The sequence below is a fragment of the Anomaloglossus baeobatrachus genome, chromosome 2 (assembly GCF_048569485.1).
Source record: "Anomaloglossus baeobatrachus isolate aAnoBae1 chromosome 2, aAnoBae1.hap1, whole genome shotgun sequence".
In the NCBI taxonomy this organism is placed as follows: Eukaryota; Metazoa; Chordata; class Amphibia; order Anura; family Aromobatidae; genus Anomaloglossus; species Anomaloglossus baeobatrachus.
Genome location: NC_134354.1, coordinates 492,676,685 through 492,703,379, shown reverse-complemented (window position 1 = coordinate 492,703,379; position 26,695 = coordinate 492,676,685). Strand labels below are relative to the sequence as shown.

Sequence of the window (26,695 nt, the reverse complement as noted above, 5' to 3'; positions counted from 1 at the left end):
AAAGATAAAACTACTTAGCCTTATTCTTTCATTGTAAACCAGTCACAGAGACAACCGAAGCTATTATTGATTGGGGTTCATGCCCCTTCAGCTGTCGGTAGATTGTTTGGGTAAAGACTAGAGATGATCAAACCCAAGGTTCCGTGTTTGTTCGTACCAAACACAGACTACCAAAAAAATGGAGTTTGGGTTCAGTGTTTGGGTGCTTTTGGTATGCAAACCAATCGTGCGTGCATCACTGTGCTCAGATACTCTCGGTGCTCAGCTCAATGCGAGCTGCTTACAGTATTTGAGTGGCTCACACTGGGGGTAACAACAGAGTTGTAGTGTATACCAAACAAAAAAAAAAGCAAAAATCCCGCCCACCCTTCCTTGGAAGTGATCTGTTTATGGCTGGCTGTATGTGGGCGAAGACCCAAACTGCCCAATTAGTGACTTCCATTGGGGTTCAACTTAAGACTGGGTCCTAAACCTAATTTTAGCTAAAGTCCAGCTGAACCCAACGAACTGAACTTTTACAGGTCTGCTCATCTCTAGTAAAGACAGGCCATAGTTTTCCATTGCAAGCTTTGGTCCATCAATACAATTATCTGCAAATCCAGACACAAAATACGGACAGTGTGGCACTGTCCTTTGTAGAACGCAGCTGCTAGTTTCTATTCCTACATAAACCTTATGACTTTCGGTCAGATAGTTAACTTTGGATAAGGGAAATGTAAATCTTTTTGGTTCTTACCTCTAAAGGTAGCGGCATTGTTTTTTGGTGGTCCTTCAGACAGCTTTGTGTGCCCAGGAAGAGACAAATAACGAGTGTGATGTGCAGTGGCCTGTGTAAAAGAAATACAGAACGTAATTCACCAAGATGTCCAGCTGCCGGAAATATCCGTGATTACAAATGTTACTCACACGTGCCACATGCCATTTCTATCTAACATAGATTGGACCCTCTCTAAAAGACCACCTATTTGAGAAGACCACCAACTTGTATCAGAATTCGGTTTCACCATTTATTTTACATACTGGCCAAATTCTCTAAGAAGTGCACACTTTTAGAAGATCACTGTTCAATATATTTTTAGGTGGTAGTACTAAAGAAGTTACAAATGTATGCATCATTTTCAGTCATAAAATATTTGAATGGAATATTTTCTTTCTTATATTGAATGTACCAATACGTTGAAAATCTATCTTAGGCTACTTTCACACATCAGTTTTCTGTATTCAGGCACAGTCCTTTTTTTTCCTGATCCAACGGATCCTGAAAAAAAAGTGAAAACCGTATCCACCGGATCCGTTTTTTTAACGGATCCGTTATGCCGGATCCGTTAAAAAACGGATCCGGTGGATACGGTTTGCATCCGTTTTTGCATCCTTTTCGTCCGGTTTTTGGCTGGATCCGTTTTGTTAATTACATTGGTGCATGCGCAGTTAACAAAAACGGATCCGGCGGCCGCATCCGTTTTTTACCGCATTACGCCGGATCCGGCGTCCATAGGCTTCTATTGTAAAACACGCCGTATCGCGCCGGATCCGGCGCGATGCGTTTTTTTTGCCGGACAAAAAAACGTTGCAAGCTACGTTGCCTCCGGCCGCCGCATTTATTTATTTTGCCGCATCCGGAAAAAAACGGATGCACCGCAAAGCCATCCGGTACAATCCGGTAACAATGCAAGTCTATGGGGAAAAAACGGATGCGGTACTGGATCCGTTTTACCCGTTTTTTTCCGGATTGAACCTGATGGCAAAAAACTGATGTGTGAAAGTAGCCTTACAGAAATTAAAGGATCAGTGCTACTAGCACACCCTTTTAATCCTTTACTGTAGGAGCATCCGGAGACCAATAATTGAGAACACTCCTTAACATATAATTGCAACTACTTTAAGATTAATTTTCCTGTAGCATGAAGATGAATTTTAATCTACAGTGTGCCCAACCCACAATTAATAAGAGAGGTAGTGGTCCATCCTGAATGTTCCATCAGACATAGTCTTTGTTACTAGCATAGCCCCAAGAGGTAACACCATCTTAATGTGGACTTTGACAAAGAAAGTCTTTAAAAAGCTAAACATTTCATACTTTCAGGGTCTCTTTTTGCATCCTGAGACATACAGTGCTATGAAAAAGCTCCTGTGAACTTTTCCATATTTTTTCATATTACACCCACAAATTTAAATGTATTTTATTGGGATTTTATGTAATTTACAAACACAAAATAGGAAAGAACTAAGAAAGACCAAACAATAGGGTTTTAACTGGTTAAATTAAGGTGGCGGGATGAGGAAATGGTTCCACCTGATGTGGCTGTGTGTGACACAATTAGTGATGAACACAAAAAAGGCTACTGTAGACCCATGGGTGCAAACACCGAAGGAAGGCTGAATGGAGTATTGTGTGGTTTCTCTGTGCAGCCGTGAATGACTAGACTAGATAAGTTCAGAATCTCTATGGTTAAATCCTGATGAAGAGGCAAGTGTGACTTGAAACGTGTAGATAAATAAACCATACAAGATTTCTAGACTCATCTTGTGTGGTCATTCACAGAAGCACAGAGGAACCACAAAACACTCCATTCAGACAAACACAAAATAGCAAGTATTTGTGAAGTGTAAAGGAAATGATACATTATTTTTTTTAGATATTTCAAAAAAATGTAATCTGAAAATTGTGACAGGTGTTTGTATTCAGCCCTCTGTAGTCTAATACCCCCCGAAAAATCTTCAGTGATCAATTGCTTCCAGAAATCACCTAATTGGTAAATTAAATCCACCTGGGTGTAATTTATTCTCACTATAACTACAGCTTTTATATGCAGGCCTTAGAGGTTTGTTTAAGCATATTGGGGATGAAAGCATCATAAAAACAAAAACAAAAAAAACAAAAGACAGGTGAGGGATGAAGTTTTGAAGAATAGTAAAGCAGGATTAGGTTATAAAAAATAGCCCAAGCTATAAAAAAAAAAAAAATCTCACAGAGCACTGTTCATTCCATCATCCAATAGTGGAAGGCATATGGAACAACTGCAAACCTTCCGAGACATGGATATCCACATAAACTGACTTAGTGAAGCAGCTGAAGCAGCCAAGAGGCCAATCGTGATTCTGGAGGAGCTTTATCCACAGCTCAGTGGGAAAGTTCTCTGTCCAGAGAACAAATTTTATTTGCATACTGCACAAATCAGGCTTTTATGGAAGAGAGGCAAGAAGAAAGCCATTTTTGAGAGCAAGTCATAAGTAATCCCATCTACAGTTTGGATAAAGCCATGTATAGGACGCAGCTAGCACATGAAAGAAAGTGCTCTGGTCAGATGAGACCGAACTTTTTTACTAAATGCAAAATGCTATTTGTGGCAGGAGACTAACAGTACACATCACACTGAAAACATCCCCACTGTCAATCTTGGTGGCAGCATCATGCTGTAGGGATGCTTTTCTTCAGCAAGGAGTGGGAAGCTGGTCAGACTTAATAGGAAGTTGAATGAAGCTAAATACAGGGCTATCCTGAAGGAAAACTTGTTATTGTCACACTGAGCTTTGCTCAAACTTTGCTGACTTTCATGGCGGCAGTGGACTCTGTTCAGATTGCAGATTTGGGCTGTGTGCTGATTCATAGGCAGGCTTGCAAGAGTTAATCTCTGCTAGACTTCTTGCTCCTTTAATCACATGTTGTGGCGAGACCTATGACATCTGCTCCCCTACTATTTCTACTGTTGGAATCCTTATTCCCATGCCAGCTATAGTTTATTCTGTGCTAGTCTGTGAGGTGTGGTGTCCCAGACTCACTCTGGTGAAATTTGTGTTTAGTGGTGTTTTTTGCTTGGTGCATTGTGGAGTGTACCCCTGTTGTTTTGTACTTCTTTCCTGCTCTTGTTTTTTTCCTGAATCTCTTAATGTCTTATCGTGTGTTTGTGTGTGTGTGTCCGTGTGTGTGTGTGTGTGTGTGTGTGTGTGTGTGTGTGCGTGTGTGCGTGCATGTATGTGTGTGTGTGTGTGTGTGTGAGTGTGTGTGTGAGAGACTGAGTTTTGGTTTTTCTCTTGACTGTATTTTTCTGTGGTTACAGCACACTACTGTATCATTCCTCCCTGGGGAAGGAGAAGGGGATATTAGATCAGGACTGGTCAGGAGCAGGGCCAGGAAGGAAACTCAGGCCTCTGCACCATTCGGAGTATCCCTGAGAATATGGATACAATAGGGCCTCCTAGTTTGAGAGACAGATTAGTAGCCCTGGTTCACCACTATCCCAAAGTCACTGTGACAGATGCTGCAAAAGACTTTAGACTGGGTCGTAGGTTCACCTTTCAGCAAGACAATGACCCTAAAAATACTGCCAGCCAGCTACAATGGAATAGCTTAGATCAAAGCATATTCATGTGTTTGAATAGCCCAGTCAAACTCTTTTACAGAGATGCCAAAAAAGACTTGCAACAGTATTTTTTTTTTTTTAGAAAGGTGGTCCTACAAAATATTGAATCAGGGGGATTAAATACAAGTGCATATCCCAATTTTCAGATTTATATTTTTAAAATATTTAGATAACCATGTATCATTTAATTTACACTTCACAAATACTTGCCATTTTGTGTTGATGTATCACATAAAATTGCCAAAAATACATTTGTTTGTGTGTCTAATGTGAAAAAATGTAGAAAAGTTCACAGGGTATGAATACTTTTTCAATGTATATGAAATTCTCATATGTCTGCACATCTTACCTACTGTAAGCATATGAAGTAAAACTTCTATCCCTATCAAAAATCTGTAAATAATACAAAAACCAAAGTACATGTACCGCTCTGTTCCTAGTAATAAGGCTGTTATGCTTCTTAATGCTCTCTCTCATGCTGTGCCGCCGCCGAATCAGTATTTCTTTGGCTTGTTTTTCATTGGTCCCACTTGCAAGATTGTGTCTGTTATAGGAAAGTGTCTGCAACAATAGAAAAGTAATTAGGCGGTGTTAAAATATCACTGCACATATTAGTCACTATTACTTTATATGCATGTAACAAAACTAATTAATGCTTTATCTACATCATATATATTCAGCTTATCCACCAGCGTATCCATGGGTGAGCAAGCGGGGTATGTGCCCCGAGTGCAACTTGCAGGGGGGGCGTAGTGGGAGTTGGCCGTTCTCTGAGGAGGATATCAAGTTGACAGCTCAGAGAAGATGCAGCATGCCGGCTCCCAGAGCTCAATTGTACTCGTGTCTTTCAGATGCAAGTACAACTGAAGCTCTGACCGCTGGCATTTCCGGGGGATAGCGACGTCAACAGCCTGATCAGGTCATCTGATCCTGCTGTTGATGTCACTTGCTGGCTTTGCAGAGGCACAGGCAGCATTGGTAGCAAGTGCTCCAGTGGAGATGTAATCACCGAAGATTTATTGTAATTGGGTGGATTGATTTGAGGACATAGTTTGGGGAGCAAAGGGGGGATGGGTGCTGACACAGAATGAAAAGTGAAGGGAAGATGGGTGCTGGTAAAGAATAAGTACGAGGGGAATTTGAGGACACAGTTTGGAAAGCAAGGAAGGGGGATGAATGCAGACAGTATGGAAGGCAAGAGGTCATCGGTGCGGACACAGTATGGTAAGTGAGGGGAGGATGGGTCCAACCAAAGTATGGGGAGCAAGGAAGGGCATGTATGAGGAAACAGTATGAGGGGAAGATGTATGCTTACACAATATGGGGAGCTAGGGGGCATGGGTGCGGGCACAGTATGAGAAGTTGGGAGTATTTGTGAGGGGACAGTATGGGGAGTAAGGGAGTAAGTACAGTATGTGAAGAGACAATATGAGAGACAAGGAAAAATGTGTGAGTAGCCTTTTGCGGGGAATTGTATGAGAATACAGTATGGGGGTAGAATAGTTTGAGGGGGCATAGAATAGCAACTGGATAGTGTGTGTCGGAGAGGCAGTATAGAGTTTATTACCATGGGGGGGGTCAGTGTAAAAGCACAGACAGGAGGGGACAGTATACCAAGGAAAGGGAGTGTGATGAGGGGGACACAGTATAAAGACTGGGCAGTATAGGGGCCACTGTGAGAGTACCGTGTGAATAGGGAGCTCAGCATAGAAAATAGAGGGCAGTGCTAGGGCATGTAGCATAAGAGGGGCAGTGTGGAGGTCATATTTTGTGCAGGGAACACAGTGAGGGGCAATTTTGCTTTAGGATCACAGTGTAGGGCAGATATTTTTATTCAAGAGCATTATAATCATTCTGCCATATTTAAAGGCACTGTGTTGGGATGTACTGCAGAAGACCGGAGAAGACGGAAATCTGCAGAGACAAGCTGTGAATGTGGAAAGTCACCATGGCATATGGACAAGCTGAATAAAAGAAAAAGAATGACTCCACTAAGTGACAATGTAAGTTACCTTGATGTAAATGTTTAATTGTGATACAGACTAGCCCTCATCAGTTCTGTGATTCCTTTATGGTCAGCAGTCTGATGATGTCTGATAACAACAACTCCCAGTATCTCCTTACCATTGTTAAAGACATGCTGGGAGTTGTCGGTTCTTGTGATACAAATGTATATGTGTCTGACCCAACATTACAATTGATGTGTCATGTGCTGATGGTGGCTCTGGGCATGTATTTATGTACTGATGAGGGTTGTGATGCTGTGTTTCTGGTGATGTTTTCTTGTATTTGCTCTGATCCTGTACAAATGTAACAATCTGCAACATGCAAAATTACATGTATATCAGGAAGGGGCCCAAGATGGGGAACATATATACCAGGATGGGGAACATTTTATTTATATATATATATGTGTATATATATATATATATATATATACATATATATATATACTGTGTATGAAGGACATATATACCAGGATGGCGGACATATACACCAGAATGGGCCATATATAGCAGAATGGGGGACATATTTACCAGGAAGGGGCCCAGAGTGGGGGACAATAGTAGAGAATTGGGGGATATTACCCTCCATAACAGTATCAAGCAGTTGATCCCCCTATATCAGTGTCAGCAGCAGATCCCCCCCCCAAAACATTGCATCATGACTACATTTTTTGCTTCACTTTTTTTTCTATTTTCCTCCTCTAAAACCTAGGTGCATCTTATGGTCCGTTGCGTCTTATAGTCCAAAAAATATGGTAATATATATTTTATTTTATAACATTAGCTGCTCATTGCCCAGTTTTAAAAAACCTCAGAAAAGCCATTTAAGGGTCTGTGCACACACTGCAGTTTTTGCTGCAGTTTTGCTGCGGTTTTCGCTGCAGAAAAAGTGCGTTTTTTGTTCCCAAGCTTGCTGCAGTCCTTCCCCAGCAAAACCTATGGGGAAAAAAATGCTGTGCGCACACTGCGTTTTTTGTTTTTTTTTTACCTCTAGGTTTTGCTGCAGGAAAAACCCCTGCAATACCGCGGCAAAACCACAGCAAAACCGAATGTGTGCTATTACCGCAGTTTTTGCTGCAGATACGGTATTCTGCCAGAGGGTGCGGATTTTTCTTAAGAAAAAGTTATTTCCCAGTGCTCACATGGCCTTAACAAGTCAATAGTAAACTGAAAAAGTACAGCATCTTACACGCTGACGGATTTGGTAGAGGTTCTTTGATAAGACGTCTCGCATCTCATTGACTTCAGTTGGGGAAAGAGGTTGCACTCTGTTTCTTTCATATGTTCTGGTTTATGAGAAGGAATAAAATAGAAGACAATAAGATAAAGCAACATATTAATAAAATAATCTAATAATTCTAAACAGTAAAAATAAAATCTAAAACATTTTGAAAAGTAAAAACTGCAAATTGTATTTGGTCACTGTTCAATCTGCTCCCAGGTTCAGAAAAATAGGAGACTGATGGAAAAGGGTAACACTTGACTGCAGGACCAAATTACATATGGCTTGTATGTCTGTACGAATGCCATTCATTTTCATTATACTGTACTGTTCGCCCCCAATAAATGTTTGGTTCTAGTTACCAGTGCTCAGAGTTGTCATAAATTCACTGAGTAAACAATTAAATTCCCATAGACCTGAATCGTCATTAAATGTTATGTCCTCATATATTACCATTTCAACCATGTCATAGAGGACCAATTTTCAAATTTTCAATGCAGTGTCATATTTTACCACTATGTGTCTCCCTAAAGATGTTCATAAACTGCATTTACCTATCACATTAAAGGGGTTTTCCCAAGAACAACATTAATTTTAAAGTTGATTTTAATCAATAGATCTAACAATAATAATAATAATAATAATTAAAGCAATTAGGTGTATTTAAAAAAATGCTCCTGTGCTGAAATAGTGATATATATATATATATATATATATATATATATATATATATATATACATATACAGTATCTAATATATAAAGCTGAGTGTATGTGCGTGTGTCTGTATGCCCGCTAAAGGAATCCGCACCGTTGCATTTACGATCACGAAATTTTGCTCAGACACTCCATGTGACTCAGGGAACGTCATAGACTATGTTTTGACAGGAAAATTTAACCCCGCGCTTTACAGTTACTCTCCAAAAAACCTACCTCCAGTAAAGTCAATGGAGCTGCGAGCTATAGGTTATTAATAGGAGATGTGAGTGGTTACTATAGGAATAAAGGACAGTCATAGTATAAGAAACGTATGTGTGAGGTAATAAGATGTCGGTGGAGAGAGAGATAGAGAGAGACAGAAAGAGACAGACAGACATAGGCACAGACAGAGTAAGAGGCAGACAGGGAAAGAGACAGATAGACAGACAGGGAAAGAGACAGAGAGAGACAGACAGTCAAAGAGACAGACAGAGGCAGACAGACACAGACAAACAGGAAAAGAGAGAGAGAGAAAGACAGTCAAAGAGACAGACAGACAGGGAAAAAAACGGATAGAGAGAGACAGAAAGGAAAGACAGACAGAGACAGACCGGGAAAGAGACAGGGAAACGTGACAGACAGAGACAGACAGATAGGAAAAGAGACAGAGAGAGACAGACAGATAGGAAAAGAGACAGAGAGAGACAGACAGTCAAAGAGACAGAGGCAGACAGAGGCAGATAGAGACAGATAGAGACAGACAGAGAGTGAAAGAGAGAGACAGACAGTCAAGGAGACAGAAGCATACAGACACAGATAGACAGATACAGACAGATAGGGAAAGAGACAAACAGAGAGACGGACATGGAAAGAGACAGACAGACAGGGAAAGAGACAGACAAGGAAAGACACAGAGACAGGGGAAAGACACAGAGACAGGAAAAGAGACAAAAACATGAAAAGAGACAGAAAAGGAAAAAAACAGGGAAAGAGACAGAGACAAGGAAAGAGACAGGGAAAGAGAAAGACAGACGGGAAAAGAGACAGACTGGGAAAGAGACAGACTGGGAAAGAGACAGACTGGGAAAGAGACAGACAGGGAAAGAGACAGACTGGGAAAGAGACAGACAGGGAATGAGACAGGTGGGAAAAGAGACAGGCAGGGAAAGAGACTGATAGACAGACACAGAGCTAGAGAGAGACAGACAGACACAGAGGGAGAGACAGACAGGTAAAGACACAGAAAGAGAGACAAACAGACAGAGACAGACACACAGAGATAGACAGACAGACAGACAGAGACAGAGACTGGGAGAGAGACAGAGAGACAGGGACTGGGAGAGAGACAGAGAGACAGTTACTATCTCGGGCAATGCCCGGGTACTACAGCTAGTATATATTTATATATATATATATATATTTATATATATATATATATATATATATATATATATATAATGTGACCCTACTGTGTAATGGCCGTGTCTCACCGTGCATGGAGCACAGTCTGGTCATACCACATCTCTTGGGCCGGGGAGGAAGTAATAAAGTATACAGACATTACAACATGGGATTGCCAATTAATCTTTCTTAGAGGTAAAATAGTTTTTATAAACAGGAAGGGAGATGCTTTACCTCACAAAAAGAATCAGATACAATCCCGTGCTGTGCTAACTGTATACTCTATTTCGCTTCCTCCCCTGCCTAGGAGATGTGGTATGATCAGACCATGTCTCAGCACATAGCAGGGCACATATAAAAGATTATTTCAACACAGGAACATTTTTTTATTTTTAAATACATCCTATTGTATAAATGATATTCTTATTCTAAGATCTATTGATTAAAATCAACTTTGAAATTAACTTTGTTAGTGGAAAACCCCTTTAGGCTCTGTGCGCACTGGGAAATGAAATTTCCTTGCGTAAATTCCGCATGCTCTCAAAGATTACCGCACCCGCGGTAAAAAAACGCGGGAAACCGCACCCGAAAACCGCATGCGGTTTGCTGCGGTTTTACCGCGGTAGTGTTCGCGGTATTGCCGCGTGCGGGTTGGGATGTGCTTTATTGCATTCAATGCAATAAAGCACATTGAAAAAAAAAAAAAATACATTTAATTCTGATAGTAGATAGACAGAAGAATAGATAGAGGGATAGATAGATAGACAGACAGATAGATAGAGGGATAGATAGAGGACAGATCGCTGCATTTCCCACGGTCGGCAGTGAGTTCACATTACCGGCCGTGGGAAATGACCGGTAATTACCTCTGCTGTCTGCTGCATTCAGCCTGTGTCTGTGACAGTCGCGGCTGGATGTCAGCAGTGCAGGACGCCGGAGCCGGAGCTGTGGATGTCGGAGCGGTGGATTACGCCGGAGCTTTGTTTGGGGGGGGTTAATAAAATGGTGAACGAGGCTTGTTGGTTTTATTTAAAATAAAGGATTTTTCGGTGTCTGTGTTTTTTTCACTTTACTTACGGGTTGATCATGTCAGCTGTCACATAGACGCTGCCATGATCAAGCCTGGGGTTAATGGCGGTGGTCCCCCATCACCATTAACCCCTTGTATTACCTTGCCACCACTGCTACACGGTGGCAAGAAGAGCCGGGGACAATCCGGTAGTGCCGCATATTGCATGCGACAGTGCCGGGGCAGCTGCGGCTGATATTCTCGGCTGCCGGAGGGGGAGTGAGGCGGGGGACATTACCCCTGCCCCTCTCCCTCCCCAGCCTGAGGATACCGGGCCGCCGCTGTGTGCTTACCTCGGCTGGACGGTAAATATGCCGCGGAGCCCACGTTCTTTTTTTTCTATATTTCCGTTTTCTTTCTATGTGTGTTCTATGTGTCTGTGTCTATGTCTGTGATGTGTTCTGTGTCTATGTCTATGTGTTCTGTGTCTGTGATGTGTTCTATGTTTGTGATGTGTTTGTGTTTACTCTCTGCACGGCTTCCTCTTCCTGTAATGACATCACTTCCCTGCAAAACCGCAGACAAGCGATGCACATTACCGGAGGTAAACCGCGAAATACCGCAGGGAATAACGCAGGAAAACGCAGTGAACCGCACAGAATTTGCTGCCTGCGTTATTCCCTGCGGGATTTCATGATTAACATTGAGTCAATGGAGTGAAATCCCGCAGCGATGTGCGGAAAAGAAGTGACATGCACTTGTTTTTGCTGCGGGATTCCCGCAGCAAAACATGCAGCTGTCAAATTCCGCCTAGTGCGCACAGGATTTTTTTTCTCCATAGGATTTGCTGGTGATTCACTGCAGAGATGTTATGAACATTTTCTGCAGCGAAACATGCAGCAAATCCACGGAAAATCCGCGGCAAAATCCGGTAAGTGCGCACATAGCCTTAAGCTAAGCCACAGTCCATTTTAGAGAGTACTCTCATAACCTGCTCGACTAATAAATGGTAGTAGTGTAGTACGCCACGCTCCCTTATAAGTATTTCCATAGGCACTGCACTGCTAAAACACCTGCAGACACTATAGTACTATGAATTGCAATGCCAGTGGCACGGCTCTGATCTCAGTCATTCACATCTATTGTGCGCTGTAAGAGGCATTTGCATTGGTGAATAAGAACTATGCCAGCACAGGCCACTATTGGTATGTGCTGTGCTCTACTGAGAAATGCAAAGTCTTAACCATCTGTAGACCTGATATATTCTGAATGTTTTGTTGTACATTATAACCTACAGTGCAGACCAAAAGTTTGGACACACCTTCTCATCTCTAGAACAACTATTAAGAGGAGACTTTGTGCAGCAGGCCTTCATGGTAAAATAGCTGCTAGGAAACCACTGCTAAGGACAGGCAACAAGCAGAAGAGACTTGTTTGGGCTAAAGAACACAAGAAATGGAGATTAGACCAGTGGAAATCTGTGTTTTGGTCTGCTGAGTCCAAATTTGATATCTTTGGATCCAATACCCATGTCTTTGTAGAAAAGGTGACAGAGAGTAGTAGAGAATGGGTAATTTTCACACTGCGCCAATGACCACTGGAGAGGAAAATCAGATCAATGTCGCTTTATTTCATTCTCAGGTCAGGTCTACGTGTTTCAAGAGTCTCTGCTCCCTTCCTCAGGACAAATAGGCACAAGAAACTTCAAATCTACAGACATCGGAACAAACTGAACATATATACCATCAGACATGACGTCATAGGTCCACCCCCTTTACAGAAAAAAAGTGTCAGGGACCCTATACGATTTTAATACATGATGTAATCAAGTGAATTCAGTGAATAACAAAAAATCTCCTGTAAAGATTTTCCTCTGCTCACAGAGTAAATAAAGACGTGTAATAAAATTGGTTATAAAAAATGCAGTGTGTTTCTTTATAGTAAGCAAAAAAATATAAAGGCACAGAAGAATCATGCTGAAGTCAGTCCAGAACTTACAATAAAGGTCAGACTATAACATAGTAGTTGTGTCTCTGTGGTTCCAACCACTACACCATCACTGTGTGCAGATAGCAATGAGAAAAAAGTAAGAAATGAACTAAAAAACATCACACCTGAATTTCAGAGAAAGAAGAAAAAGTATGCAGTCTGTCCCCATAGGATAGAAAAATTCCGATCAACTCCTACAGTCAGGGCCAGAAATATTTGGACAGTGACACAAGTTTTGTTATTTTAGCTGTTTACAAAAACATGTTCAGAAATACAATTATATATATAATATGGGCTGAAAGTGCACACTCCCAGCTGCAATATGAGAGTTTTCACATCCAAATCGGAGAAAGGGTTTAGGAATCATAGCTCTGTAATGCATAGCCTCCTCTTTTTCAAGGGACCAATAGTAATTGGACAAGGGACTCTAACGAGGGAGACGCCTTCAAAGTTAATTGCAGCCCTTAACCTGTAATCAATGAAGTAGTTAAAAGGTCTGGGGTTGATTACAGGTGTGTGGTTTTGCATTTGGAAGCTGTTGCTGTGACCAGACAACATGCGGTCTAAGGAACTCTCAATTGAGGTGAAGCAGAACATCCTGAGGCTGAAAAAAAAGAAAAAATCCATCAGAGAGATAGCAGACATGCTTGGAGTAGCAAAATCAACAGTCGGGTACATTCTGAGAAAAAAGGAATTGACTGGTGAGCTTGGGAACTCAAAAAGGCCTGGGCATCCACGGATGACAACAGTGGTGGATGATCGCCATATACTTTCTTTGGTGAAGAAGAACCCGTTCACAACATCAACTGAAGTCCAGAACACTCTCAGTGAAGTAGGTGTATCTGTCTCTAAGTCAACAGTAAAGAGAAGACTCCATGAAAGTAAATACAAAGGGTTCACATCTAGATGCAAACCATTCATCAATTCCAAAAATAGACAGGCCAGAGTTAAATTTGCTGAAAAAAACCTCATGAAGCCAGCTCAGTTCTGGAAAAGTATTCTATGGACAGATGAGACAAAGATCAACCTGTACCAGAATGATGGGAAGAAAAAAGTTTGGAGAAGAAAGGGAATGGCACATGATCCAAGGCACACCACATCCTCTGTAAAACATAGTGAAGGCAACGTGATGGCATGGGCATGCATGGCTTTCAATGGCACTGGGTCACTTGTGTTTATTGATGACATAACAGCAAACAAGAGTAGCCGGATGAATTCTGAAGTGTACAGGGATAAACTTTCAGCCCAGATTCAGCCAAATGCCGCAAAGTTGATCGGACGGCGCTTCATAGTACAGATGGACAATGACCCCAATCATACAGCCAAAGCTACCCAGGAGTTCATGAGTGCAAAAAAGTGGAACATTCTGCAATGGCCAAGTCAATCACCAGATCTTAACCCAATTGAGCATGCATTTCACTTGCTCAAATCCAGACTTAAGACGGAAAGACCCACAAACAAGCAAGACCTGAAGGCTGCGGCTGTAAAGGCCTGGCAAAGCATTAAGAAGGAGGAAACCCAGTGTTTGGTGATGTCCATGGGTTCCAGACTTAAGGCAGTGATTGCCTCCAAAGGATTCGCAACAAAATATTGAAAATAAAAATATTTTGTTTGGGTTTGGTTTATTTGTCCAATTACTTTTGACCTCCTAAAATGTGGAGTGTTTGTAAAGAAATGTGTACAATTCCTACAATTTCTATCAGATATTTTTGTTCAAACCTTCAAATTAAACGTTACAATCTGCACTTGAATTCTGTTGTAGAGGTTTCATTTCAAATCCAATGTGGTGGCATGCAGAGCCCAACTCGCGAAAATTGTGTCACTGTCCAAATATTTCTGGACCTAACTGTATGTATGTTCCAGCAAAGGTTTTTAAGAGACAGGGTCATATCAGTACAGGACCATGGAAATACTAGCACTGCACATGCAGAGGACAGAAGACAAGGAGCCAGAGCTCGATACAGGGTCAATCGAGTTCAAAAACATGAGAAAAAAACTTACTTTCTAATGAATAGGAACCTTTTTTCACAGTTTAAACACATATTTATATATTCAGTTGCCTTATCACTATATTAATAGAATGGTGCTTTTGGCAGTTCTATTCCCCTTTACTACAGCATGCCTCATGGAGCTTACGCTCCTTGTCCCCCTTTTTTCTGTTTCCGCATGCGTAGTATTGTTTTTTCGCACGTTTTTGAACTCGATTGACCCTGTATAGAGCTCTGGCTCCTTGTCTTCTGTCCTCCGCATGCGCAGTGCTAGTTTCTCCACGGTCCTGAACTGATATGACCCTGTCTCTTAATAACCTTTGCTGGAACATACATAGGAGTTGATCGGAATTTTTCTATCCTATGGGGACAGACTGCATACTTTTTCTTCTTTCTCTGCACTTCAGGTGTGATGTGTTTTAGTTCATTTCTTTCTTTTTTCTCATTGATATCTGCACACAGTGATGATGTAGTGGTCGGAACCACGGAGACACAAATGTTATAGTCTGACCTTTATTGTAAGTTCTAGACTGACTTCAGCATGATTCTTCAGTGCCTTTTTATTTTTTTGCTTACTATAAAGAAACACACTGCACTTTTTATAACCAATTTTATTACACGTCTTTATTTACTCTGTGCGCAGAGGAAAATCTTTACAGGAGATTTTTTTTTGTTATTCACTGAATTCACTTGATTACGTCATGTGTTAAAATCGTATAGGGTTCCCGCCGCTTTTTTTCTGTAAAGGGGGTGGACCTATGACATCATGTCTGATGGTTCAGTTTGTTCCGATGTCTGTAGATTTGATGTTTCTTGTGCCTATTTTTCCTGAGGAAGGGAGCAGAGACTCCTGAAACGCGTAGACCTGACCTGAGCATGAAATAAAGCGACATTGATCTGATTTTCCTCTCCAGTGGTCATTGGCGCGGTGTGAAAATTACCCGTTCTCTACTACTCTCTGTTATCAGCCTGTGGGTTGCTGCTGCCGTGACCGATTTTTTCATGCGCATACAGTAGTTGTGACTTTCACAACTTTACCTGGTGAGTGATTCAGCTTGTCTTTACCCTATGTGTTTTGGGGTAAGACCCTATTGCGCTTTTTCTCCACAGCTCTACCATATCTTTGTAGAAAAGGTGAACAGATGGACTCTACATGCCTAGTTCCCACCGAGAAGCATGGAGGAGGAGGTGTGATGGTGTGGGGGTGCTTTGCTGCTGACACTGTTGGGGATTTATTCAAAATTGAAGGCATACAGAACCAGCATGCCTACCACAGCATCTTGCAGCGATGTGCTATTCCATCCGGTTTGCGTTTAGTTGGACCATAATTTATTTTTCAACAGGACATTAACCCCAAACACACCTCCAGGCTGTGTAAGAGCTATTTGACTAAGAAGGAGAGTGATGGGGTGCTACGCCAGATGACCTGGCCTCCACAGTCACCAGACCTGAACCCAATCGAGATGGTTTGGGGTGAGCTGGACCGCAGGGTGAAGGCAAAAGGGCCAACAAGTGCTAAGCATCTCTGGGAACTCCTTCAAGACTGTTGGAAAATGATTTCCGGTGATTACCTCTTGAAGATCATCAAGAGAATGCCAAGAGTGTGCAAAGTAGTGATGAAAGCAAAAGGTGGCTACTTTGAAGAACCTAGTATATAAGACATATTTTCAGTTGTTTCACACTTTAAGTATTTCAATCCACATGTTTTAATTCATAGTTTTGATGCCTTCGATGTGAATCTACAATTTTTAGAGTCATGAAAATAAAGAAAACTCTTTGAATGAGGTGTGTCCAAACTTTTGAAAAACAGAGAGGTGCAGGCTACAGCCCTCTGCTGTTAGCTTTACCGTAGTTGGTTATCAAAAATTGAGAGGATACCACAATGTTTTTTTTAAACTATTCAAATAAATATTTTTACAAAACAATGTGGGCTCCACTCTATTTTTCATAGTCAGCCAAGGTAACGCAGACAGCTGGGGCAGGTATTATCAGGCTGGATAGGCCCATGGTTATTTGGCCCCACTCAGCCTAAAAATAGCAGCCCGCAGCTGCTCTAGAAGTGGATCCATTTACCTGGTTCTTTCTGAATGCCCTGGTGTGGTGGCACTCATGCTAATACTTTTGGGGTTGATGTCAGCTGTGAATTGAGGCTTCAGAGGTGGCTGTCTGTTTTACCTGTGCTGATTGTGAAAAATAGGCAGGAGCTTGCAACATTGTTTTTTCAAATCTGTATTGTTCACAACAGCGTCCAGTCATCTTTCGCAAGCAATAAAGCTTGTTTATTGGCTGTGCTTCGGCCTTTCAACAAAACTTTATTAAACATATCAATACTACCCGAACACCGAACTTGGGCAAGGACTTTTTTTTGCAGGCTACAGCCCTCTGCTGTTAGCTTTACCGTAGTTGGTTATCAAAAATTGAGAGGATACCACAATGTTTTTTTTAAACTATTCAAATAAATATTTTTACAAAACAATGTGGGCTCCACTCTATTTTTCATAGTCAGCCAAGGTAACGCAGACAGCTGGGGCAGGTATTATCAGGCTGGATAGGCCCATGGTTATTTGGCCCCACTCAGCCTAAAAATAGCAGCCCGCAGCTGCTCCAGAAGTGGATCCATTTACCTGGTTCTTTCTGAATGCCCTGGTGTGGTGGCACTCATGCTAATACTTTTGGGGTTGATGTCAGCTGTGAATTGAGGCTTCAGAGGTGGCTGTCTGTTTTACCTGTGCTGGTTGTGAAAAATAGGCAGGAGCTTGCGACATTTTTTTTTCAAATCTGTATTGTTCACACCAGCGTCCAGTCATCTTCCGCAAGCAATAAAGCTTGTTTATTGGCTGTGCTTCGGCCTTTCAACAAAACTTTATTAAACATATCAACACTACCCGAACACCGAACTTGGGCAAGGACTTTTTTTTTTTTAAAGGTCTGTGTTCAAGTATGAGCTCGGACACTTGATGTCTGGTACAAACTCCAAACTTTACAGTTGATGTTCGCTCATCCTTATTCCAGAGTAGCAGAAACTGAGTTACAGAACTGAGAACCTTTCTGTCTGGTGCTGACACCTACTGTGAATTCCTCAGGAATTAGTAATGCAGTTATTTCCAGCTAAGTGTAATGCTTACTATTTGACCCTCTTTGACCCTCTGCACATAATGTTTAGGTGGCACTTACACTAGGGATGATAACGATGGATCTCTGCTTAGGCCGGTCTCTGCCATCTCAATAGCTTGCTTTATTTCCAGCTTTTTGTAGAGAGAAACTATACTTGATTTGGGTTCATTTTCTCTAACCAACAGCTTTCGCAAAAAATGTTGGTCAATATATTTAAACCTATTAGGAAAATACAAATATTTAGTTAAACTATAGATATGTAAAGAATAAAAAAAAATAACTTCAGGATTAAAACGGAGAAGTAGGTTAACAAGAAACAAGCGTCCATTAAAGCAACCCATCAGTCAATTATTCACATTACGTTTACTGACATGCAATAGAAACTAGAAGTTATTTCTTATGTCCAGCTTTGAAATCTTAGTAAATCAGTTACAGTGTCACCTATTTATACCTAACTAATAAAATACAGTACAATGTCATTTTGCATTTGTGTAGAATTCAACAAAAAAAAAGTCAGCCGTAGCTGTCACTTGCTGTTGATTAATTTTCTGTCTGAAGGTGGGAAGAGAAAAGATGGCGGTTATTGGGCATGGGGCTCGCAAAATGTCACAATTTCACGTGAGGCCAGGAACCAAAAGAGACGACACCGCTGGAAGGGGAGTATAAGTTTTTTATTTTAATTCAGGAAAACATGGGAATGAGAAGGGGTTGTCCAAGTAGTGGACAACCCCTTTAATAATATTGGAGCAAGTGGTTATATGGTAGAGTTGCTTTTCCCATAGTTGACATGAGTGACGGATAACTTTTCCCATTAAAGTGGTATGCCAATCCATTCAATAGACTATAAATGTTAAACAGATGCACAGTCCACCTCTGGGACCGCCACCGATCTCCAAAACAAAGGTGACTTGACCCCGGTCTACCATAGAAGGTAGCCACTGCATACCGGTAGAAGATGATTGGGGAGGTAGCATGTGCACACCTCTCTCCATTCACTTCTAAGGGAGCTGGTAAAACAGCTGCACATTCTTGCTTACCTATCTCCCACAGAAGTGAATTGAGTGAGATGCAAGAGTAAAGCAATGATGCTTAAAAGCATCCTAGAGATTAACAACTCCCAGAAACTACGGAGTGGGCCATAAGTATGGATACACCCTGGGTGAGCTATAAGTATGGATACACCCTCATAAAATGGAAGTGGTTGCTGATATCACCTTACCATTTGTGGCATATTAGTACATGGGAGGGGCAAAATATTTGAGGCCGGGTAACGCCTATGGTGGCCATCTGCAAAGCTGCCATTTTGAATTCAACTTTACTCTTTATCATGGTGAATCAATACTTATGGTCCACCCAGGGTGTATCCATACTTATGGCCCACCCTGTACAATGGAGAGAGCAGCATACATAAATAGCCACTTCCTTAGATTATATTGTCCTTTCTTGAGTGCCAAATGAAACAAGGGACTTCATTCTCCTGATATATATGGGATCCATATATGTGGACCCTGCTCCTAATTTGTGTGTTACTATTCTTCTCCCTGTGTGAGGCGGCTCACATGCAGTTTTGCTGCCAGATTAGCAATTTTTTGCATTATGTAATAGACTGACACAAAATGGCATTCCTGACTGCATGTAGCCCCTTGGACTTTAGATTGTGCACCTCTGGATTAAAGCCACATTAAACAATAAAGTGGTGTTTGGCTATTTTTAGACAAATACTGTCCACAATTATTGTGTTGTGACTTATAGAAGTTAGAGCTAGGGTGTCTCCTACTCAATTAGGAATATAGGTGGGCATCTTAAAAATCTTACAACAGATGAGTAGACTCGATTGCTCACTTAAAACCCCTTACCGACATAGGACGTACTGGTACGTCCCATGTCAGCTCCTTGACTTTGATGCAGGCTGACACGCTAAGCCTGCATCTTTCCCAGCACATGTTGGCTGATCTGATCAGCTGACTTGTGCCTCTAACAGCCGCGGGTGGATCGGAAATCTGTCCATGGGTGTTAATCAGTTAATTCCTGCTGTTAATCTCTGACAGGAGGATTTAACGTGCGCTGGTGGGGAGCACATCATTGCCCACTCCTATCGGCAGCCCCATGACGTTTTTGCAGGGCGTTGATGGGTTGCCGTAAAAGCCAGGGGTCAGCTGATCACCCTTGTGTCTGTCATGACAATCATCCTGTGAACATTGGCTGTGAGCCAGCATTCATATGAGATCATGATTTTTGATATACAGAGCAGTGCTAATGCACTGCTCTGTACAGCACAAGAGATCACACTATCCCAGCTTCAAGTTCCCTAAGGGGGCTAGTAAATACAATAAAAAGTGGGGAAAATTTTTTAAAATGTATGAAAGAAATAAAATAAAACACAAAAGTTCAAATCACCCCTTTTGCCCCACTGAAAATAAAACAATTATAAAAAAACATACACATTTGGTATCGCCGTGTTCAGAAATGTCCTATCTATCAAAATATAAAATAAATTAATCCGATCGGTAAAAGGCGTAATGAGAAAAAAAAATAAGTTTTGTTGGCAGCTGCAACATTGCAATACAATGTAATAAGGGATGATCAAAACATCACATCTACACTAAAATGGTATAATTAAAAACATCACATCAGGGTCCAAAAATTAAGCCATCACAACAGCCAGGTAACAAAAATGAGAGTGTTACGGGTCATAGGAAATGGCGATAAAAAGCACAAATTTTTTGACAAATTTCAGAATTTTTTTTCATCACTTAAAAAAAACTATCCATGTTTGGTATCTATGAACTTGTACTCATCTGGGAAATCATATTGTCAGGTCAGTTTTACCATATAATGAACATGGCAAGTTAAAAAAAAACATTGTAGAGTTTAACTTTTTTGCAATGTCACCTCACTTTGAATTTTTTTCCCGCTTTCGAGTACAATATGGGGCAGAATGAATGCTATATTGACATGAATGGTGGCTTTTAAAAGTACAAATCATCCTGCAAAAGACAAGCTATATTGACGGAAAAAAAAATTATGGCTCTTGGAAGAAGGGGAGGAAAAAAATGAAAGCACAAAAATGGAAAATGGTGTGATGGGGTTAAAGATCAACAGTAGTTCACATATCTTCAATTTCCTAGTGACCATTTTGTATACTAAAAAAAAGCATTCAATAGTAAGCCTACTTGTCTTTGCAGTAGTTGTGTCCCCAGTGACCACATACGTCTTCAATGCCAGCTTTCACATGATCTAAGAACTGGAAAAGAAAAATATGGAAAGAGGTTGTCAGTGAGATATTTTATACAGCAGTTCCTGGAGGCTCCAGTAATGCACATTTTACAATATTAAATGATGGAGAGTTTTGGCATCAATTTGGGTAACACAACTGATGCTTTGTTGCTGTTATTGTACAAACAGGTCACATAATCAATGGCTTATCTTTGAATCAACCCATAAGAAATGAACCCTAGTGAAAAGTAAATAATTGCAAAGTCTCCTGCAGAAAGGGTTTTCTTCTACTGGAGCTTTAAGGTGGTGTCACACACAGCGACAACGACGTCCCGTCGCTGTCGCTGTGTGTGACATCCAGCAATGAGCTGGCCCCTGCTGTGAGGTCGCCGCTCGTTGCTGAATGTCCAGCTTCATTTTTTGGTGGTCGCTCTCCCGCTGTGACGCACAGATCGCTGTGTGTGACAGCGAGAGAGCGACGAAATGAAGCGAGCAGGGAGCAGGAGTCGGCATCTGGCAGCTGCGGTAAGCTGTAACCAAGGTAAACATCGGGTAACCAAGGTGGTTACCCGATATTTACCTTCGTTACCAGCCTCCGCCGCTCTCACGCTGCCAGCGCCGGTTCCTGCTCTCTGCACATGTAGCTGCAGTACACATCGTGTAATTAACCCAATGTGTACTGTAGCTAGGAGAGCAAGGAGCCAGCGCTAAGCAGTGTGCGCGGCTCCCTGCTCTCTGCACTGTGACATGTAGCTGCAGTACACATCGGGTTAATTAACCCGATGTGTACTGTAGCTAGGAGAGCAAGGAGCCAGCGCTCAGTGTGCGCGGCTCCCTGCTCTCTGCACATGTTGCAGCACAGCGACGCGTGCCGTTATGATCGCTGCTTCAGCTGCTGTGTTTGACAGCTAAACAGCGATCATAACAGCGACTTACAAGGTCGCTGCTATGTCACAGAAAATGGTGACGTAACAGCGACGTCGTTGTCGCTGTCGTTTAGTGTGACCCCAGCCTTAGAGCCTGTGGTATTGGAGACCTATTGTTGTGTCAGAGCCTTGGCCCACTGATGAAATTCGCATGTAATCAATGGCTATGACAGTCTTGCCTTACCCGGTTATGGATTTCCTCACTTATAATTTGCTGCTTCTTATTTGCCCGTTTAACATTTAAAATTTCCACCAGAGGACGAATGGTAATCCCCTAAAAGAGAAAAATATATCAGGCTCAATCTTGTTTTCTTATTAACGTCTCTACTTACGTATGCACATAAGGCTGCATTAAGAGCGTCTAAAGAAGATTACTTCATATTGGACAAAAAATCCATAACAAAGCGCATTACTAGAACATAGGCTCCATCAGCACAACCCTGTGTACAAACCGAAGCTGCCACGTAAATGAGAACATAGTTGTCACATGTGTGTCACAGGTGATAGACAGTCCTGTGGTGTCCGGCAATAGAAGGTCACAACGTTTGGTGCGCACAATGCTCCCTGACTTTCTATTGTTCCTGCTGTTAGTATTCAGTGTATCGGATATCTCCTCTGTTGGAGTTTCATCCTTTTCCCTCTAGGACCCAACAGAGCTCCTCTTCTCTTCAGCTGCTAATTATCTGTATTTCCCCTTGGGTTTAAATACTCTTATTTTCCCTGGACTTGTGTTGGTGATATTCAGTTCCTTCACGAGCTCTGGATGCAAACAGGTGGCTTAGACTCATCATCAGTAGGATCATTCCTGCTCTTTACTGTTCTTCTTACTGAGTCATCTAGAAATAAGTTGTTTTCCCTTTTTTGTTATCCCTGTATGTCCTTTAGTGCTTAGTGAGGTTGACGAAGAGCTCATCGCATCCTCTCCCTACCTAGGGCCCAGATCAGGGTCAGCCTAGGGTCAGGTATCCGGCTTGGTGCATAGATGGAACTTATCTAGGGCGGTGAGGGAACCCAGGGCCCAGTGGTAGGCTTGGTGAGGGGGGGTCACCATCTCCCCCTTCCCTAGACACAGACTTTCCCTTCCCTTTTGCAGTTTGCTTGGTACTTCAATTTACCTAGTGTGACAATAGTGTAACATGCGATCGTTCATCCCTATCCCAACATTTCATAAAATGCCCCAAAAATTATTTATTCATGTCATATAGAAAAAAACTAAAGTAGTATATTATAAAACAATTCTTACCTGAATAAACACAGTAAAAAATATCACCACTATAACTGATGTAATGAACAGTTTCTTCCTTGGGAATACATGAGTATCAGGAAGTAGAAAAACCAGGGAAAAGCAGATTGCACCTCGTAGTCCACCATATGCAATGATAAACTGGTCTTTTGGTGTTAGTTGTATTGTACGAAACTGGTTGCTTATCAGAGTCAAAAGAAAAACACCTAAGGAAGAAATATAAAGAATGGTTCTCACATCAATAGATAATAAATAGGAGAACAATGTCTCAGTGGTGCAATATATAAACTGGAAGTGGTGGCCATAGTGCCGATTGCAAGTTAACAGTATTTGTTTTAGTAAGATTCAAGTATCAGTGCTATGACTAAGTCTTAAGGCTGCTTTACACGCAGCGACATCGCTAGCGATGTTGCTGGTGAAAGCACCCGCCCCCGTCGGTTGTGCGTCACAGGCAAATCGCTGCCCGTGGCGCACAACTGCGCTAGGACCCGTCACACGTATTTACCTGCCTAGCGACGTCGCTGTGGCCGGCGAACCACCTCCTTTCTAAGGGGGCGGTTCATGCAGCGTCACAGCAACGTCACACAGCAGCCGTCCAATTGAAGCGGAGGGGCGGAGAGCAGCTGAAAGGAAGTGACGCCCACCTCATTGCCGGAGGATGCAGGTAAGGTGTTGTTCCTCGTTCCTGGGGTGTCACACATAGAGATGTGTGCTGCCTCAGGAACAACAAACAAAATGCGTCCTGCAACAGCAACGATATTTGGAATTAGAACGACTTGTCAACGATCAACGATTAGGTGAGTAATTTTGATCGTTAGCGGTCGTTCGTACATTTCACATGCAACAACGTCACTAACGAGGTCAGATGTGCGTCACGAATTCCGTGACTCCAACGACATCTCGTTAGCGATGTCGTGGCGTGTAAAGCCCCCTTTAGTCAAATTTCAAGTATAGAGATGAGTTTTATGAATTATTTGTATTGAACAATATGGAAAACTGGAGAGTCTGGCACATGGAAAAAGCTACACTGTGTGTAGAATTATTAAGCAAATGAGTATTTTATCACATGATACTTTTAATACATGTCGTCCTACTCCAAGCTGTATAGGCTTGAGAGCCAACTACCAATTAAGTAAATCAGGTGATGTGCCTCTCTGTAATGAGGAGTGGTGTGGTGTAATGACATCAACACCCTATATAAGGTGTGCTTAATTATCAGACAACTTCCTTTCCTTTGGCAAAATGGGACAGAAGAGAGATTTGACGGGCTCTGAAAAGTCCAAAATTGTGAGATGTCTTGCAGAGGGATGCAGCAGTCTTGAAATTGCCAAACTTTTGAAGCGTGATCACCTAACAATCAAGCGTTTCATGGCAAATAGCCAACAGGGTCGCAAGAAGCGTGTTGGGCAAAAAAGGCACAAAATAACTGCCCATGAATGGAGGAAAATGAAGTGTAAAACTGCCAAGATGCCATTTTTCACCAGTTTGGCCATATTTCAGAGCTGCAACATTACTGGAGTATCAAAAAGCACAAGGTGTGCCATACTAAGGGACATGGCCAAGGTAAGGAAGGCTGAAAAACGACCACCTTTTAACAAGAAACATAAGATAAAACGTCAAGGCTGGGCCAAGAAATATCTTAAGACTGATTTTTCAAAGGTTTTATGGACTGATGAAATGAGAGTGACTCTTGATGGGTCAGATGGATGGGCCAGAGGCTGGATCAGTAAAGGTCAGAGAGCTCCACTACAACTCAGACGCCAGCAAGGTGGAGATGGGGTACTGGTATGGGCTAGTATCATCAAAGATGAACTTGTGGGACCTTTTCGGGTTGAGGATGGAGTGAAGCTCAACTCCCAGACCTACTGCCAGTTTCTGGAAGACAACTTCTTCAAGCAGTGGTACAGGAAGAAGTCGGTATCATTCAAGAAAAACATGATTTTCATGCCCGACAATGCTCCATCACATGCATCTAACTACTCCACAGCGTGGCTAGCCAGTAAAAGTCTAAACGATGAAAAAATAATGACATGTCCCCCTTGTTCACCTGATCTGAACCCCATAGAAAACCTGTGTTCCCTCATAAAAGTGAGATCTACAGGTAGGGAAAACAGTACACCTTTCGGAACAGTGTCTGGGAGGCTGTGGTGGCTGCTGCACGTAATGTTGATTGTAAACAGATCAAGCAACTGACAGAATCTATGGATGGTAGGCTGTTGAGTGTCATCATAAAGAAAAGTGGCTATATTGGCCACTAATTTTTTGGGTTTTGTTTTTGCATGTCAGAAGTGTTTATTTCTAAATTTTGTGCAGTTATATTGGTTTACCTGGTGAAAATAAACACGTGAGATAGGAATATATTTGTTTTTTGTTAAGTTGCCTAATAATTCTGCACAGTAATAGTTACCTGCACAAACAGATATCCTCCTAAGATAACCAAATCTAAAAAAAAACCCACTCCAACTGCTAAAAATATTAAGCTTTGATATTTTTGAGTCTTTTGGGTTTATTGAGAACATAGTTGTTGATCAATAATAAAAAAAATCTTCTAAAATACAACTTGCCTAATAATTCTGCGCACAGTGTATAGTTTGTTCTATAGAGTAATTGACTTTGAAGTGGTCAAAGTAGATAAGTAGTTTCATGTTGTATAGCACTGTTTGTAAAGTGTTAAAGTGTGGTCTGGTACAAAAAAAAGAGAAACAGTGGTGTAAAACATTGGAAAGAGTCTGACAAAGAGATGACCTGGAAACAACTGGTCTGGAATCCACCAATAAATAAGACAAGAAAGATTTTTTTGAAACATGAATTATTTTGCCAGGAGTCTGACCATAATGCTATAACAACATCTGAATTTGGAAGATGCATCCATATATTTTATCTTATACAAGTCAGAATGTAATAACATTCAAATGGTGAAAAAATGCAAACAGCATTTTCAAAACATCTCGATTTATTCAGTATTGTGTATGACCACCACATGCAGAAATACACATACTTGTACACCTTAATATATTATTAGTGAGGGTATTACTGATTGTCTGAGGAATGTTCTGCTATGCTAAATGCACTTGTACATGTAACTCATCAAGGTCCACTGCGGGCAGCTCCCTGTTCAATTTTTCGTTAATGACATCCCAGATGTGCTCAATGGGAGACAAGTCCAGAGATACTGCAGGCTATGGTACATTTAGGCTACATAGGATACCCACAGTAGCATGGTGTTGTCAAGTTAAAAAAAAGACTGGGACACTTTCACGTTCCATCATAAAGGCATCTTCGTTGCATTGTGCACATGGTATGTGGACCAATCTCCAACTATAATGGCATCCAAGACAAAAGCAAGACTTATCAATAAAAAAGATAGAGCCACTAAAGCCTTCATTGTTATCTTGTTCATGATAGGATAGACTATGAGAGCGATGGTATGAGGTCAATGGTTGAGACCACGTGGGCAATGCCAGAAAGAGGCCTTCCAGAGGAAGCATCACACCTGTAACTTTAAAGGATTATGATTCAAGG

The 26,695-nt window shown here is 41.6% G+C and overlaps 1 protein-coding gene across 1 annotated transcript in view; it reads right to left on the bottom strand.

The window, feature by feature from the left end:
- The window catches only part of LOC142291732 (sodium/hydrogen exchanger 2-like), a 149,390-nt gene that overhangs the window by 2,111 nt on the left and 120,584 nt on the right, over positions 1 to 26,695 (bottom strand). Inside the window, exons 5-11 of the mRNA XM_075336481.1 lie at positions 23,174 to 23,379; positions 22,115 to 22,204; positions 20,962 to 21,032; positions 17,849 to 18,007; positions 7,557 to 7,653; positions 4,788 to 4,922; positions 737 to 827 (exon numbers count right to left, since the gene is read on the bottom strand). Coding sequence (XP_075192596.1) covers positions 737 to 827; positions 4,788 to 4,922; positions 7,557 to 7,653; positions 17,849 to 18,007; positions 20,962 to 21,032; positions 22,115 to 22,204; positions 23,174 to 23,379 — 849 coding nt within the window. The remainder of the gene's footprint in view (positions 1 to 736; positions 828 to 4,787; positions 4,923 to 7,556; positions 7,654 to 17,848; positions 18,008 to 20,961; positions 21,033 to 22,114; positions 22,205 to 23,173; positions 23,380 to 26,695) is intronic.